This window comes from Dipodomys spectabilis, unplaced genomic scaffold (assembly GCF_019054845.1).
Source record: "Dipodomys spectabilis isolate Male_0828 unplaced genomic scaffold, ASM1905484v1 ptg000178l, whole genome shotgun sequence".
Lineage (NCBI taxonomy): Eukaryota > Metazoa > Chordata > Mammalia > Rodentia > Heteromyidae > Dipodomys > Dipodomys spectabilis.
Genome location: NW_024870855.1, coordinates 2,449,806 through 2,466,398, shown reverse-complemented (window position 1 = coordinate 2,466,398; position 16,593 = coordinate 2,449,806). Strand labels below are relative to the sequence as shown.

The following is a 16,593-nucleotide window of genomic DNA, read 5'->3' as shown; positions in this document are numbered from 1 at the left end:
TATTCCAAATAAAAGCTGTTTATATCCACGGGACAAGATTTACTTATGATGTTATAACATCTCACAAGTCCCTTAAAAAAACCTGCAGTCAATATCAGTCCAGCACTGATTTTATATGTTCATGAATCTTAATGTAATTTATTTTTTCTGTTAATTTTTTTCATCAGGTGTGAGAACTAAAGGCAAACTAACTCCCAAGCACTGATTTAGGATGTAAGAGGAATCCTAAGATGGATTTGCTTGCTCCCCAACTCCTCCACTGTGCAAATGAGAATGATAACTGAATTAACCATCATACAGAATTGATTAAGCAATTGATTGTGCTTTTTTATCTTACAAAGAAATGGCAAGGCATGCACCCAATAATCTTTGAACACATACATAGCATGTACAAGGAACCAAGTAAGACATTAGGGAGGAACATATAGGGTTGTTTTTCATTGTGGTTACTCTTTTATTTTATTGTTATTGTTATGTTTTGTGTGTGTGTTGGTCTTAGGCCTGAACTCAGGGCCTAGGCCCTTTTCCTGAGATTTTTGTGCTCAAAGCTACCACTCTACCACTTAAGTCATATCTTCTTATGTTGTTTTATTTTTCAATCATCAGGCAGAATCCTATTGAGGACAAAATACAAATCACACAGTGACACAGTAATTCAGCATAATAATGAAGACATGTGTGTCCTGCTAAGTTAACCAGGAACCCCAGAGACAAAAGACTAAAAAAAACAATGATTCCCACAGACTCGGAGAAAAGTGGTAGAGATCTAGCAGATGCTAAATTTAAAAAATAATTGCCAAATTGGAGTAAAGATAATTCAAAAGACAAAAAGGCAAGGTTTCTGGTAACCTAGCCAACCTAGGATCCAAAGGGATACTATGGTTTGAATGTGTTCCCCAAAGTTCCTATGTGGGAAATATAATCTGCAAATAACAGACTGGGGCAGGAAGGTGGGGTCCAAAGCAGGATGATGAGGTGCAGAGACCTGATCTGAGGGGTGCTGGAGGTTGGTTCAACAGGAGTGGCTGTACACATAGGTAGTGGAGTGAGTGGCTTCCTGGAAAAGCCAGTTCACCCTAATCTAGCCTTTTCTTGTATGTGCTTTCCTGCAATTCCATCTACTTCTATGACTGCTGCAACAAGAAAGCCCTCACTTGAAACATGCGGTCTCCTGACCTTCACTCTCCTAGTCTCCGACCTCCAAAAAACAAATGATTCAGAAGTTGTGGTCTCCTGCTTAAGCAGGAGAAAATAGACTAAGACAGGAAAGGGAGATGGCTGTCCTGAAATGTGGTTATTTTCCTGTCTGTTGTCTCTTTATCCTCTGTACCTAGTCTGAAATGGAACAGGAGAGGAAGAAGGAAGGGAGGTGGAACTGAATTCCAAGTTAGGAAAGCTACACCAGGGAGACAAAGCAAGTGTACTTGGAGAATATTAACATGGTTGGAGAAAGCTGAGGTGAACAGAGAATAAACCTGAAGAGATTCGCTGGGGCTAGACAGCGATGTCCACCCTAAGTAAGAAGGCTCCCGTCTCCCTACAACAGTGGACACCAATCACAATGAGTCCCCAGCTCAGGCAGTAAAAAGGAAGGGTGTGCCTAGAATCCAGTGAGGAACCACAATGTGGTTGTTCACTTCCTGTAGGAACTGGAGGAAAGAACCAGAGGCTGGTCACAACTCCTGCCAGAAGGCTTCAAACACACCCACCCCTGCCCACACCCCCTAAAATGTCTCATCACTGGGCTTAGAGGCCTGAATGGGATCTCATTCTACTTTTAAGTCTGACAGCTAGTGCTTAGAAGATAAAGAAATACACTGGTAAAAATATCATTAATAAATAAAGTACTGCAGAAACTGAAAACACATTAGGAACAATGGCTAACATTCATCATCTGTAATCTCAGGTACTCGGGAAACTAATCGAGAGACTCAAAGTTCAAGGCCAGCTTGAGCTACCCCCCAACTCTACCAATAAAAAGCTGTGCAGGGTGGTGTGTGGCCATCATCCCAGCTATATGGGATGCTTGGCTAAGTATAAATGTGTGGTCCAGGCAAGCCCTTGCCAAAAAGTGACAGCCTACTCAGAAAATAAATAAAGGAAAAAAGGGCTAGGAGTATGACTCAAGTAAGAGAACACCTGCTTATTACCAAGCGGAGTTCAAATTCCAGCACCATCAAAAAGATAAAAGAAAAATGAATAGCCACCAGTGTATACTCTACCTGGCTAGATTAAAAGATGTGTGAATTCTGTCTCAACAACCCTGCTTTAATAAGAGTTTAAAGACTATTCTGAAGATTTTTCAATATATGTAGAATCAGACTGGTCACCTTATAAACCTAAGTGATTTGAAAACCATAGCCCCAATAATCTCGCCAATCCTGATGCCTTCAGTAATCAGCAGTACCAATGAATCAACCCCTAGACTCAAAACTCTAGGTAGGGAGAATGTGTCCTAAATTCTCTTTCTCATCCCAGCACATAGGAACTTGTCAAATCTGGGCAAATAAAGTATTCCTCCTTTACAGCCTTGACCAGATCTATCTGAAAACATGACAGACATTTTTAACTTATTTTTCTGTCAATATGTTAGAAGCATTTGGTATTTAAAATCAGGGCTAACTTTATCCTGTTAGAAGTAAAGAGGAAGTTATAACTAGATATAAGTTAGATAACTATTTATTAACATTACATCATTTGAGCAAAACACTTCATCAAGAAGACATCTCCGTGGGAAGAAATAAACACTTTTCCTCACACTAGTGTATTACCAGAGCCCTAAGCCAAGCTATCAAAGAACTAAGTCAGAGGTTTTTTAAAGGCAGACATTTCAGGACTATGACTTGATCCCATTTTTCCTTAGAATCAAAACTATTATAGACTAGTGCCTATAATGTGCCTATAATCCTAGCTAATCAGGAGGCTGAGATATGAGGATTCAGGTTCCAAGCTAGACACTCTTACCTCCAATTAACTAACAAAAAGCCAGAAGTAGAGTGTTAGCCTTGATCAACTGATGACTTTAAAGGCTCCATTTATCCTTTCTCCTTGCTTCTCATCTATGCCTCAATGTCCCCCCCCAGACACAGTTAAGATGGACACGCACATGTGTCCTTTTGTGCCACTTACTGTCACTGTAATCCAGCAATACAGGGAAAATGTCTGTGACAGTTTTGCAAAGTTGGAACTCTTCCCCGAGCTCAGCCCAGAGCCTGGCACACATAAGGAATCAATCGAGTTGCTTGTATTGAATGCATTCATGCGTGGGTATTCCCTCTCAGCCTGGCCATTTCCTTCTGGAAGCCATGCATCTGGAGCTCACCAAGTTCAAGACAAGCAGGCTGACTAGGAAAGTCCCGTGTTTGACAAAGGCAGGGTACAGACACACAAGCAGGCAACAGGACAGCCTTAAAGCATTGATAATAGACGTCAGGCTTGGTCAAGTATAAGAGAATGGATTCAGCAGAAGGGCATGTGTTTCAGAGGAGACCGAAGTCACAGAAGTGTCAAGAGGGGAAGGAGGACCAGAAGGAAAACATGATAGAAACACTTAAGAGTCAGCAAACCCAGAGGAGCTGAAGGACCAGGATTGTAGCACATTGCTTCCACTCCCCTCTGTCTGCCAAAAGCCAGACCTGAAGGGACTGGCCCAGCCTGCAGGTGTGACTGTGCATGACCTGACTGAGGTGTATGGTTTACTGAAGAAGCAGCAACTTCTTGTCCAAAGGATCCCGAATTTTACAACTGGTGGCAGAAAGAATAACTATTTCAGAGCTGGGAAAGCTATAAACTTCCTGGACTTGGGTTTATTTGCTCCAATTAAAATGTCTGTCCTAGGAAAGGCTCTGTGATTGGAGGTCACAAAGATCTATACACAGGGATTTCAGTCAGGGGCACAACTGACCAATCACAAAGCTCCTCTCCTAGGGAGGCACAGACAGGAACTCACAATTCCTGCACCAGCCTTCCGCCCTCCTCATCTATACACTTCAATCCTTTCTGGAGGTTGGTTTTACTCTGCTAATTTAAGGCTCAATCAACCAAAGCACTGAACTAAACCCCACCCAAAGATGTCTGGGGTGCAGGCAGAGGCTACCCACAGTCATGTCCTCCCCATGACTCTGAGAAGGTCCAGGGCTGCCTGAGGACCTGTAGACCAAAGGAGTTGGGGAGGACAAAATGAGGGTGAGCCCAAAAGGACCCCACTTCTTCCCAAAGGCTCCTAGCTCAGCTTTCCAGGAGGCACCTGGATGAGGCTCACCTGATCTCTACCATGACAAGTGAAGGCATTTATCAGTCAGATGGAGAGTACTTTGGGCATTCTCAGGCTCTACAGTCCTCACAAAGCCTCCATTACTGTAAGTATGCAACCTCCTAGTGCTTCCTGCACTGAGACCTATATACTGGGATACCCAGCTTTCTGCACAAATAGGGTAAAGAAAACAAGGCAGTTTCCCATGTGCTAAACAAGAATGGCATTAGTACACATGTGTGTACACACGCACACACTCACACGTGCTCTTAGACAGCCAAAGTAGAACAAAGGGAAGTGAAAGGCTCTGTGAATCTCTGCTGAGTGTGGACGTCCACCCACATAGTGTCCACCCCACGAGAAATCATACCCTGAAACTGGTAACCAGGACGCTCAGCCTGTAACTTCTCTATTTAATCTCCTGAGACAATCGCTATCCTGAGCTGTAATCCACAGAAACAAATGCTGCCCAGATGGTGGTACAGAGGATCTCCAGGAGAGACCTGCAGGGCCCACCCACTTCTGACCTGAATAACCTGTGACCTCATTGTCTCATTGCTCTGCTACAGCGACCATAACACAAGTCTATGCGACTCAAAGGAGCATTCTCTCCTTATAATTCTTACTCAAAAAGCAAATTTTATAGAAACACGTGTCTGTTTTATTCTCTCTGTGTGTCTGTCTGTCTGTCTCTCTCTCCCTTTCTCCTCCCCTCCCTTTTCTCCCTTTCTCCCTCAGATATCACCCCCAAATAAGTAACCTTCTGGAACAGAACTTGAACTTACATATAACTAAATTTTACCTTCCTCTAATGCATGCATGCATGCGTGCGTGCGTGCGTGTGTGTGTGTGTGTGTGTGTGTGTGTGTGTCCTGGGACTTGAACTCAGGGTCTGAGCTCTGTCCCTTAGCCTTTTTGCTCAAGACTAGTGTTTTACTACTTGAGCTACAGCTCCCCTTCTGGCTTTTTGATGGTTAATTGGAGATAAGGATCTCATGAAGTTTCCTGTCCAGGCTGGCTTTGAACTGCAATCTTCAGATCCTTTCCTTCTGAGTAGCTAGGATTACAGGCATGAGCTCCTGGTCTCTGAGGCTTTTACTTGAAATCTATACTTCTGTAGACTGCTACTTAACATGCCATTTCTCTCATTGAACTAAAAAGCTCCAGTTCATGGACCAATACACAAATGAAGGTTTTCGGCAAAGGAGCTTGGATAACATGAAAAAAGCAAGGGAGATGTCTTCCTGGTAATATTAGAATGAATTGAAGAAGAGAATCAATAACTATAAGGTGGGAGAGTATCACCTCTTTGAGGTACTAGAGCAATTTTTTCTCCAACAGAAGGAGGGAAACCACCTCATATATGCGTCAAAATCAGCAACTAATGGCACACGCAAGTTTCAAACATGAATCACTGGTTTCCGTGGTGATACAAATATTGCCTAACAACTCACTGGTCAGTAAGTAACCAAGAAGACAGCAAGGAGGAAATTCAAGAATGGAACGAGGTCTCTATTTTCAGGAATATTTGCAAGAGCCTATATGAACCTACAGAATACTACAAGATAGGCCAGCTTCCACTGCACAGAGGCAAGATTTACCAGCCTCTCCTGCTCTGTGTGTGTCCAGCTCTGTGTCACACACAAACACACACAAAGCTAGAACCAGGAACAGCTGCAAAGGAAGTGATGACATTTTATTTACAAACACAGGGTTACAATTAGAAACACAAGCCTCTAATCTCTCTCTGCTACTTCCCGCTGGAGACCTGATAGCACATTTAGATGCTCTGTCCCTTTCAAACTAAACAAAACAATTTTCAGGCTAGGGCCTGGGCACATGGCTCAAGTGGTATAGCACCTGCCTATCAAGTGTCAAGCCCTAGGTTCAAATCCCAGTAATGCCTTGAGATAATTTCTCAGTAAAAAACAGGATTTTACAAAAAATAACTATGATATTCCTTAGAAGCATGTTTTCTCTTCGTCTGAATAGTTTGGTTTTTGTATTATATTATATTATATTAACTTGTGAGAAACAAAAAATCAATAAACAGGGGCTGGGAAGGTGGCTCAGTGGTAGAGCATTTGCCTTGCATGCATGAGGCCCTCGGTTCGATTCCTCAGCACCATATAAGCAGAAAAAGCCAGAAGTGGGGGCTGAGACTCAAGTGATAGAATGCTGGTCTACAGCTGAAGAACTGGGGGACAGCATCCAGGACCAGAGTTCAGGCCCCACAACCGAAAAAAAAAAATCAATAAGCAAACATAAATTTGCTTGGCTCAGTGTGCCTGGTACCTATTAATGCTAGATTCCCCTTTGCCCATCAGAGATCGTTTGGGTACTAAGTTTCCTTGCTTCTAGGTCCATTTATAGTCTTCACAAATCACTCCAAATTCAAGCTTTCTAAAGAGTGTGAAGATCACTCAGGAAGAAAGTTGGTTTCCAACAGTCATAAGCAAGTGACTATAAAGTGCCACATGTGACAAGATTTCCTGTCACTCTTCTAAGCATTTAAAAAAATAATAACACAGGGGAAACTGAGTGCTGCTACCTCACTCTTGTAATCCTAGTTACATCACATTTCAAAGCCAACCCAGGCAGTAAAGTCAATGAGAGTGTTATCTCCAATAAACTACAAAAAAAAAAAAACAGAAAGGGAGCTGCAGCTCAATTTGTAGAGCATTAGCATTGAGCCCAAGAAACTCAAAGACAGCACCTAGGCCAAGACCAGGGGAAACAAATTAAGGAGAAAATAAAAATCTGAGGCAAGAGAACAAACTTAAGTCATCCAGTATAAAGTAAATTCTCTAACCCAGCAATATTTAATTGTTAAAAAGGAAATATGATTTGCTAGCAGGATTCAGAAACATACTTAGTCTTTACTCTTGAATAGATTAACTACTGTCTTATAAGTAGTAGAAGGGGTTTTTTTTGCTGTTTTTGTTTTGATTTTATTTTTCTTGGGGTCAGGTCATGGGGCCTGAACTTTCCCTCAGCTCTTCAGCTCAAGGCTAGCGCTCTACCACTTGAGCCACAGCCCCACTTCCCGCTTTTTTTCGTTTTACTTATGTGGTGCTAAGGAATCAAATCCAGGGCCTCATGCATGACAGGCAAGCGCTCTACCACTGAGCCACCTTCCCAGCCCTGATTTTTTTTATAGACCCTATTTTCATGGATGGTAAAGACATAAAAAATGCATGCTAGGCCCTACACAGAAGAAACCCCTTACTCTGTGTACTGTCCTTCAGTGTAAGCATCCCTGATTAAAACAATGTGACTGGCCTACCTTTTCTGTAATATAGAAATTTGAACGGTCAGCATGTTGCAGTGCAAAGCATTCATGGTTGGCAAGAGATGACCTACAAAACATAGCATAAGTGATCAGAGAAACAAAAGTGCTCCTCTTCATTTTTATTTGTTCTCCAGGGGTGAGGTGAATTACATTCACTATGATTAGAATGGAGTCAGTCTCAAATAGGCACAATGGGGTCTCTAAAGAAAATGGCTTTAACTCACCTAAGACCCTAAGACCAACAGTCCTTTCCTCTCTGAAGTTCCTAGACCAAGGCTACTGCTCACCTCTAAGCATTTCATCAAGGCTTGGGGGTGGACGGACTTAAATTGTGAGTGGCAACATTCTTCATTTTGAAGAATTGAGGCAAAGAAATGATAGCAAGGTAAATGGCAGCAATTTAAACGTGCGAGAATTAGCACATTGCCAATTGTCACTGAATTCTTTAACTCACAATCAGTTCACCCCACACAGATTGGAACACACTAAGTATGGCAAGTCTTCTGTAACTTCCCCTAATATTCTATTCACAGTTCTGCTTTACAAGTCAAGAAATACCATGCGACTTTCCAATGTGCCCTTCCTCAGGATGGTTAGAACAACCCAGAGGGAGGAAAGGCGTGTCAGTCAGTGGGAAAATTCCACAAAACACACAATTACCCACGGACTTGTCTGTTAATTCTTCCACAGGGGCCTGTGGGATGCTTTCAGTGTATGTCAGATGGAGTGTGTATTTAACTCTTAGGAACATTTAGTCTAAAGGTTCCCTGCTTGGAAGGATGAAAGGAACATGAGTGTTCAAAAGAAATAATACCAACCCTCTGTACATATGGAGCCGGCCATTCCATGCTTTCTATTCTTCAAGGAGTAGGGGAAAGATTTTGGTGGAGAAAGAAGGGTAACTCTCACAAGGTAATTCTTTGTGACTAGGTAGGTCACATGAACAGTTATGAATAAGATTTATGGTTATCCTTTATTTACAGGATTATGGATAATATTCTATCCCTCCAGCGGAAATACTCTATGTTCCTGCCAAGGTATGGACTGAATGCTTCAGAAGAATCTTTGCAACACTTACCCATCACACACTTCCTTGATTATTGCAGACATGTTTTTTTCTGCAAAATAACAAAAAAGGAAATATTGTGGTTTCATTCCATTATTTTAACTGAAAAAAATAAAGCCACGTAAAGTTAAAAAAAAAAAAAAAACCTCTTGGCAAGGAGAATTTACATTTAGTATTCTTAGTTCTGAGTGAACTCTTACATTGTCAGGGTTTAAAACCTGCTCTCAAGTCACTACCTGCTCTCAAGTCACTACCTAATCTATTAATGATTTATTACCCTTGTGACTGGCTCTTTTCTTATATTTAGGGTTTTTTTTTGTCCATTGTGGGGCTTGAACTCTAGGCCTGGGCGCTGTCCCTGAGCTCTTTAACTCAAGGTGAGTGCTCTACCACTTGAGCCACAGGGCCACTTCCAGTTTTCAGGTGGTTAATTGGAGATAAGAGTCTCAAGGGCGGGGCTGGGAAGGTGGCTCAGTGGTGGAGCACTTGCCTTGCATGCTCAAGGCCCTGGGTTCGATTCCTCAGCACCACATAAGAAAAAAGCCGGAAGTGTTTCTGTGGCGCAAGTGGTAGAGTGCTAGCCTTGAGCTGAAGAGCTGAGGGACAGCGCCCAGGCTCAGAGTTCAGGCTCCACAACCGGACCCCCCCCCAAAAAAAAGGAATCTCAAGGGCTTTGCTGCCTCGGCTGGCTATGAACCATGATCCTCACAGCTCAGCCTCCTGAGTTACTAGGATTACAGGCATGAGCCATCGGCACCTGGCTATACTTAACATTATTAAGTGTACAAAGTATATAGCATATTTAAATTTTGCCTTGTTAAAGTTGAGACACAAATACACTTTATTCAAAGATCTACCATGCAAGGAGAAACCTGCAAGTTCAAGGAATAACCAGAATAAAGCAAGCAGCCAACTGGCTTTATAAAGACAAGGTTGGATTCATGAGATTCTTTGAAGAATGTGGCAAATGAGACATGAGATGTTGCAAAATTGTTCCTGCAGAGTACACAGGATTCTTCTCCCAAGTGTGGCCCCATTAAACGGCAATCTCACAGCATGTTTGGGCTAACACACGGGAGGAATGTGAGCAGGACTCCATGTGCCACCGTGTCAACTGGCGCTGACCACAGCTGTGCTCCGGTCCTCACAGCCACACTTGTGCTCGGCCTGTCCCCCAGAGTGAAGGAACACAGTGAGGAAACATTCGCTTGCCCAGAGATCTCCAAACTCTTTCTGTTTGGGATGTGGACAGACACAGTCTCCAAGATCAGAGAGGACTGTGTCCACCGAGAACAAATCACAGATGAGAAATGGATGGTGAAGACAGGAAGAGAAAACCAAGAAATATAATTCATGATCCAGGATTTTCAGATATGCCCATCAAGAAAATCATATTTACATATATACTATATATATATATGCATAATCTTATGTATACATATATATGTGTGTGTATGTGTATATATGTATGAATGTATCAATGTAGAAGCATGGTCTATGCCTGTCTCTCTGACAGTAGGGTTAGTTCACTTCCTAGTTCTGTCAACTTGTCTGCATTGTCATCCAGCACTTCCTTAGTTTGCCCCACTAGCAGTATCTGTCATGCAGACTTAACTTCTGCATCGCTCAGGGCTGTTGGGAACTTAAATGGCTACAAATTAAATAGGAATTAATTTGTCAAAGTGAAACATCCCAGAAAGGGAGAGGCCTCCTTTTTCCTCTCCTGTTACTCAAAGAGCTTTTTATCCCCAGAATATACTTGTGTGGACACAATGTCACTCCATCTGCTCTACTGGGGAATTCTGAGCACTGTCCATAGAGTCTTCCCCCAGGACCCCTGTAGCTCCTGTGCAATTCCTCACCTCATTGTGCAGCAGGTGACCTACACTTCGCTACCTCAACATGATCAAGACAGTGTCTGCCTCTGCCCAGAACTCTGCTAAACACAGTTCCTGAGAGAAGAGAAAACAAGAGTATCTGTGTTTTCACATTTTTAATTTATTTAAGTATTTTTGTTTGTGTTTATCTTAATTGTTGCCTAGGCCTTTACCTATTCATGGGGTGAGATACAGGCATGGTACAGACCAGAGGCACATGAGTGTCTAAGGTTTAATTATCCACTCACAGAGCTGGCCTATCCACTGGCACATTTATGCTAGCTATTTTGAGGCATTTAATTAATCATTTTTTTTCTACTTATTAGCACACATGTATATAATACAGGGGGATTTCATTACTATATTCCATAGGTGGACAACACAGTGGACTTTGAGCAAGTTCACCCCTTGTTTTATTTACATATTTATTCATTCATTCATTCATTTATTCATTTTGTTGGTCGTGGGGCCTGAACTCTGCCTGGGCGCTGTCCCTCAGCTCTTTAGCTCAAGGCTAGCGCACTACTGCTTAAGCCACAGTGTCACTTTCAGTCTTTTGTGCTTATGCGGTGCTGAGGAATTGAACCCAAGGCCTCAACATGCAAGGCAAGGACTCTACCACTGAGCTACTTCCAAACTCCCCCCCACTGTTTGTTTTTTAATCACATTCCCTTAACCTCCTGTTTGCAGTGTTGAGTGGGTTTCATTATTCTAGCTTCTTATATACCGTATATATGTAAATGTATACATATATATACTAAATGCATATATACATAAATGTGTGTATATGTTTGTCTCTATCTATATGTCTATTTGTTCTTCATCTTATACATTACTCCACAGTCCCCATTTATATCCCTGCGCCACCATCAATTACCTTTGACATAATGGGTTAACTTTCATAGTTATTCCTTCTAAACTGGGGGTTTTGTTCAGTGGTACAATATACACTTGTATGTATGTGGTACTGTGTTCAAAACCCAGCACCAAAAAAAGTTACCTCTTCTATCCAACTTCACTCTTGTACCCATAAACCATGTTCTCTTCACTTCCTCCCCCACCCCATTTTCATGCTCTGTTAATCATCATTCTATTCCCTAGTACTTCGAGACTAACCATTTAGCTTTTACAGGTTAAGTGAAAACGTGTGTTGTGTCCTTTTGTTTTTAAGGGGGATTATTTATGTCGTTTAACATACTGTCCTTCAAAACTAATCACTGTAAGTGGGAAGATTCAGGACTGAGGGTTGGAGGGAGCGTTCTTGACATTCTGAGTTGGTTTCCTCTAGAACAAGAATGGAAGTGGTGACAGAGGCCTATAGTGGTACACTCCATGCACAAGTCCTTGGTCTTAGCAAAGATTGGTCAGCTGGTTATGGTTCTCACTGAAAGCAAAGCGGCAGATGAGTTCTCACAATTAAATGTCAGAGGAACTTTAGGAACAACACCTCTCCCAGGAGACAACAATTTTGCAAAGACACCACTTTTGTGCTTCTAGCTGCCACACACCCCTCCAGAATGTCAGTATGTGGTAAGGTCCACCAGAGACTCTCCCATTGCCAAATCTGGCTTCTTGTTCCCTCAAAATAAGGTATAAATAAGCAGGCTGGGGTGTGATCTTAAATTACATGGAAGCCACAGATCAGAAGAGGAGACTGTCACTGAGGTAGGACACAAGTTTGAACGCCATTGTTCTCCCCAATTTAGTTTTTTAGGTGAGGCTTCCCAGGCATACTGTGAGTTTTAATTAAAGTCTGATTCAGAGATACAGAATCAACTTAAAAAAGACAGATGTAAATCCCCCAACAACAAATCTACCAAAAAACAACTGTCAGATAAATCAGGGACTAAAGACTTAAAGAAAAGGGGGCTGGGAAGGTGGCTCAGTGGTAGAGCGCTTGCCTTGCATGCATGAGGCCTTGGGTTCGGTTCCTCAGCATCACATAAGCAAATAGAAAAAAGCTGGAAGTGGAACTGTGGCTCAAGTGGTAGAGCGCTAGCCTTGAGCTGAAGAGCTGAGGGACAGTGCCCAAGCCCAGAGGTCAGGCCCCACAACTGGACCAAAAAAAAAAAAAAAGACTTAAAGAAAGGGCTGGGAAGGAGGCTCAGTAGTAGAGCGCTTGCCTTGCATGCATGAGGCCCCTGGTTCGATTCCTCAGCACCACATATACAGAAAAAGCCAGAAGTGGTGCTGTGGCTCAAGTGGTGGAACGCTAGCTTGAGCTGAAGACCTGAAGGACAGCAACTAGGCCCAGAGTTCAGGTCCACGACCAGCAAAAAAAAAAAAAAAAAGACTTAAAGAAAAACGTCTCTGAAGAGGAAATAAGAATGGCCAGGAAGTGGCGCTGTAGCTCAAGTGGTAGAGCACTCACCTTGAGCTGAAGAGCTGAGGGACAACGCCCAGGCCGAGTTCAAGCCCCTTGACTGACAAAAAAAAAAAAAAAAAAAAAGGTTTTAGCCGGGCGCTGGTGGCTCACGCCTGTAATCCTAGCTACTCAGGAGGCTGAGATCTGAGGATCACGGTTCAAAGCCAGCCCGGGCAGGAGAGACCGTGAGACTCCTATCTCCAATAAACCACCAGAAAACCGGAAGTGGCGCTGTAGCTCAAGTGGTAGAACGCTCGCCTTGAGCTGAAGAGCTGAGGGACAGCGCCCAGGCCCAGAGTTCAAGCCCCACGACCAACAAAAAAAAAAAAGAATGGCCAATACACACATGAAGAAATGCTCAACTTCTCTAGCCATAAAAGAAATGCAAATCAAAACAACATTGAGACTCCACCTCACCCCAGTTAGAATGGCTATAATCAAGAACTCTAATAACAACAGATGCTGGAGGGGATGTGGCTAGAAGGGAACCCTACTGCATTGTTGGTGGGAGAGTAAACATTTTCAACCACTGGGGAAAGCAGTATGGAGGTTCCTCAAAAGACTACATAGAGCTCCCCTATGACCCAGCAATCCCACTTTGGGGCATTTACCCAAACAAGGCCATACTAAGGCTACGAGCACAACTATGTTTATTGCAGCATTATTTACCATAGCTAAGATATGGAACCAACCCAGATGCCCCTCAGTGGATGAACAGATCAAGAAAATGTGATATACATCTATATGTACATATAGATGTATAGCTATATGTACATATAGATGTATATATGTGTATGTCTGTGTGTGTGTGTTGTGTGTGTGTGTGTGTGTATATGTATGTATGCACAATGGAATTCTATGCCTCCATCAGAAAGAATGACATTTCCCCATTTTGGGGGAAATAGAAAGACTTGGAAAAAATTATACTAAAGCACAAAGAACCATAGGTCCCATGGTTTCCCTTATTTGCAATAATTAATACATTTCTAGGACAAGCAGAAAAGATCAAAAGCTATATACATATGAACACATGAGATGATGTTAAGCGAAATAGGGACCCCAAGATAGGGACACAATTTTTTTTTTCTTGCTTGCTATTGTTTCTAACGTATTTATAATGTACTATGTGATTTTTTTTTTTTGTTTTTTGTATGCGCCTTCCCCATGGTATAACTCCTGTTTTCACTGTATTTGATTCCGGTGCCCTGCATCTTGCATATACACTTCTCTAATTTGGGGAGGGGAAAGGAAAAAACAAAATGCTTAAATAGGGATACAGGTTGACCCACTGTACCAATGAGATATACGAGACACTATGTTGAAAACAAACTACAACTTCGGCAGGGTGGGGGGGGGGGGGAAATAGTTGGGGAGGTTGGAGGAAAGGGATGGAAGGGGAAAAACAAAGGAGGAGGAAACAATGCTCAATAGAATATATACTCATTACCTTGCTCATGTAACTGTAACCCCTTTGTACAGTATTTTTACAATAAAAATGTACCAAAAAAGAGGCAGATATCTCTGGGGTTCCATTGTATCTAGAATATTCTGAGCGTGGATATATGACATGAACAAAAACCACCAAAATACAAAGCTTAGAGACTCAATATAGAAAGATTAAAGAAAAAACTCAAGGCCACAAGGAATGGCAGCTACCTGAATGTCCACCATCAGCTTAGCCAATTAAAATGACTGTTATATAAGGACCATGCAACCTAGCCAATGACTATTACATAAGGACCATGGAGCCTAGCCAATTAAAATGACTGTAGTGCCACTTCCGGTTTTCTGGCAGTTTATTGGAGATAAGAGTTTCATGGACTTTCCTGCCTGGGCTGGCTGTCAACCATGATCCTCAGATTTAAGCCTCCTGAGTAGCTAGGATTACAGGCATGAGCCACGGCACTGTAGCTCAAGTGGTAGAGTGCTAGCCTTGAGTTGAAGAGCTGAGGGACAGCGCTCAGGCCTAGAGTTCAAGCCCCACTACTGACAAAAAAATATATAAAATAAAATGACTGTACGGACAGAGCTTGGCTTTAGGGTCCATTTTCTGGTACTTCTATCTGCTCAAATCAATGTGAGTTCCTCAACCACCCAGACCCTAATGCCAGCAATGTTTGCAGATCTCACCCTGGATATCCATTCTTGTCTTCTTTCATCAATCAGGTCGTGGATCTCATTGCATTATTCTAAGTCTGTGGTTGTGGTTCCCAACACTCTTAAACATCTCACTGTTAGAGCATTTGAATGCTCCTCCATTAACTGATGAAATGTACAAGCATAAGTCATCACACCCAGTTCCCTGGGCCTCCATATGCCCTAGTAGTACAGAGGTTCTCCCACCTCCCCACCTCACCCCAACACCTTCACTGGCTCTCTGTGTCTACACTGCAGCCCAAGAGAAGCATGGACTTCTACTTCTATCTTCAATCTCCCCATCCCTTGTCTTGTTATCTGATCTCCTGCCTCTCTCATCTCAACATGGGATGACCATTACAGTACACACACACAAACACACACACACACACACAAAATGGAGCCCAGGAGCTTTTCTTCTGCTTCCCCAACCCCAGGGCCTTTCTGAGCACCAGCCCATCTCCAGTAATGGCTTCCATAAGTTGCTGATGACATTGTTCAATCAACACAAACTTAACTTCCATGAGCTTCTCAACTCGCCTACAAATGATGATACCCAGGCACATTTCCAGAAAACATCATCAACTCTTGTTTTACATTTACAAGACACCAAGTCTCCTCATCACTCCTTCCATAGGCGCATCTTCCATGCTCATTCCCAGACTCTTCCTACCACCTTTGTTCTCAGGATTCCATCAGCAGATCCCTGAAAACAACCCTGCACCTTGTTGCTCTCATTCGCTCCAATCCCATGCCAACTGTGATTCGACAAAATTGCTCCCACCACCCCCTCCCCAATTGCGCTTATGCCTCTCTGTTGTAAAATTCAACATGATTTTCAATGAAGATTAGAACATTGAAATCTCTAAGTCTGACCAGAACCTCGTACCGTTTGGTCCCAAGAAATCCTGTTTTATACATACTTCTCATAGGAAAAAGAAAAAATGGAAAAGTCCCTTCACCATACTTATGCCATTTGCTCGATTGTAATGTCCCTGTCCTTCTTTCTGCCCCCCTTGCCACAGTGAGATATTGCTCATAGCAGAGCAATCCTCCCAAGCCCTTCCCAGAGAGATGGAACTGTTCTAACTGTACTTAGTACAATAACTGACTCACCCGGGAGGACTTTTTATCTCTCCCTTTTCTTCTTGTCCCTGTTCTTCTTGAGAACAAGGCATCTTAATTCATCTCAATGACTTCCTCACCTTCCATCCTTTGGTCTTGGCTACCACAGTATGTAGGGGCTAATCAAATCTAATCAGAGACTCAGTAGATCTCTGTTAAATAAACAAAAAAAGTCTAGATTTACTCATGTGTGTGTAATGGGGGGGGGGGGGGGAGAGTGTCCCTGGGCTTGAACTCAGGGCCTAGGCACTGCCCCTGAGCTTTTGTACTCAAGGCTAGTGATCTACACCACTTGGAGCCACAGCTCCACTTCTAATTGTCTGGTGGTTAACTGGAGATGATAGTCTCATGGACTCTATAGCCCTGGCTGGCTTTGAACCATGATCCTCCAATCTCACCCTCCTGAGTATCTACAATTACAGGCATGAGCCACAGCACCTGACATAAAGCAAAATATTTTTAAGGAGAGCTTGAATCCAT

General features: G+C 42.7%; 1 protein-coding gene across 1 annotated transcript in view; it reads right to left on the bottom strand.

Annotated features, from left to right (window-relative positions):
- Positions 1–16,200, bottom strand: part of LOC122120802 (engulfment and cell motility protein 1-like) — a 124,011-nt gene extending 107,811 nt beyond the window's left edge. Inside the window, 3 exon segments of the mRNA XM_042695027.1 lie at positions 7,539–7,611; positions 8,623–8,662; positions 16,194–16,200. Of these exon segments, the coding sequence (XP_042550961.1) occupies positions 7,539–7,611; positions 8,623–8,662; positions 16,194–16,200 (120 nt within the window).
- Between the last annotated feature and the right edge of the window lie 393 nt (positions 16,201–16,593).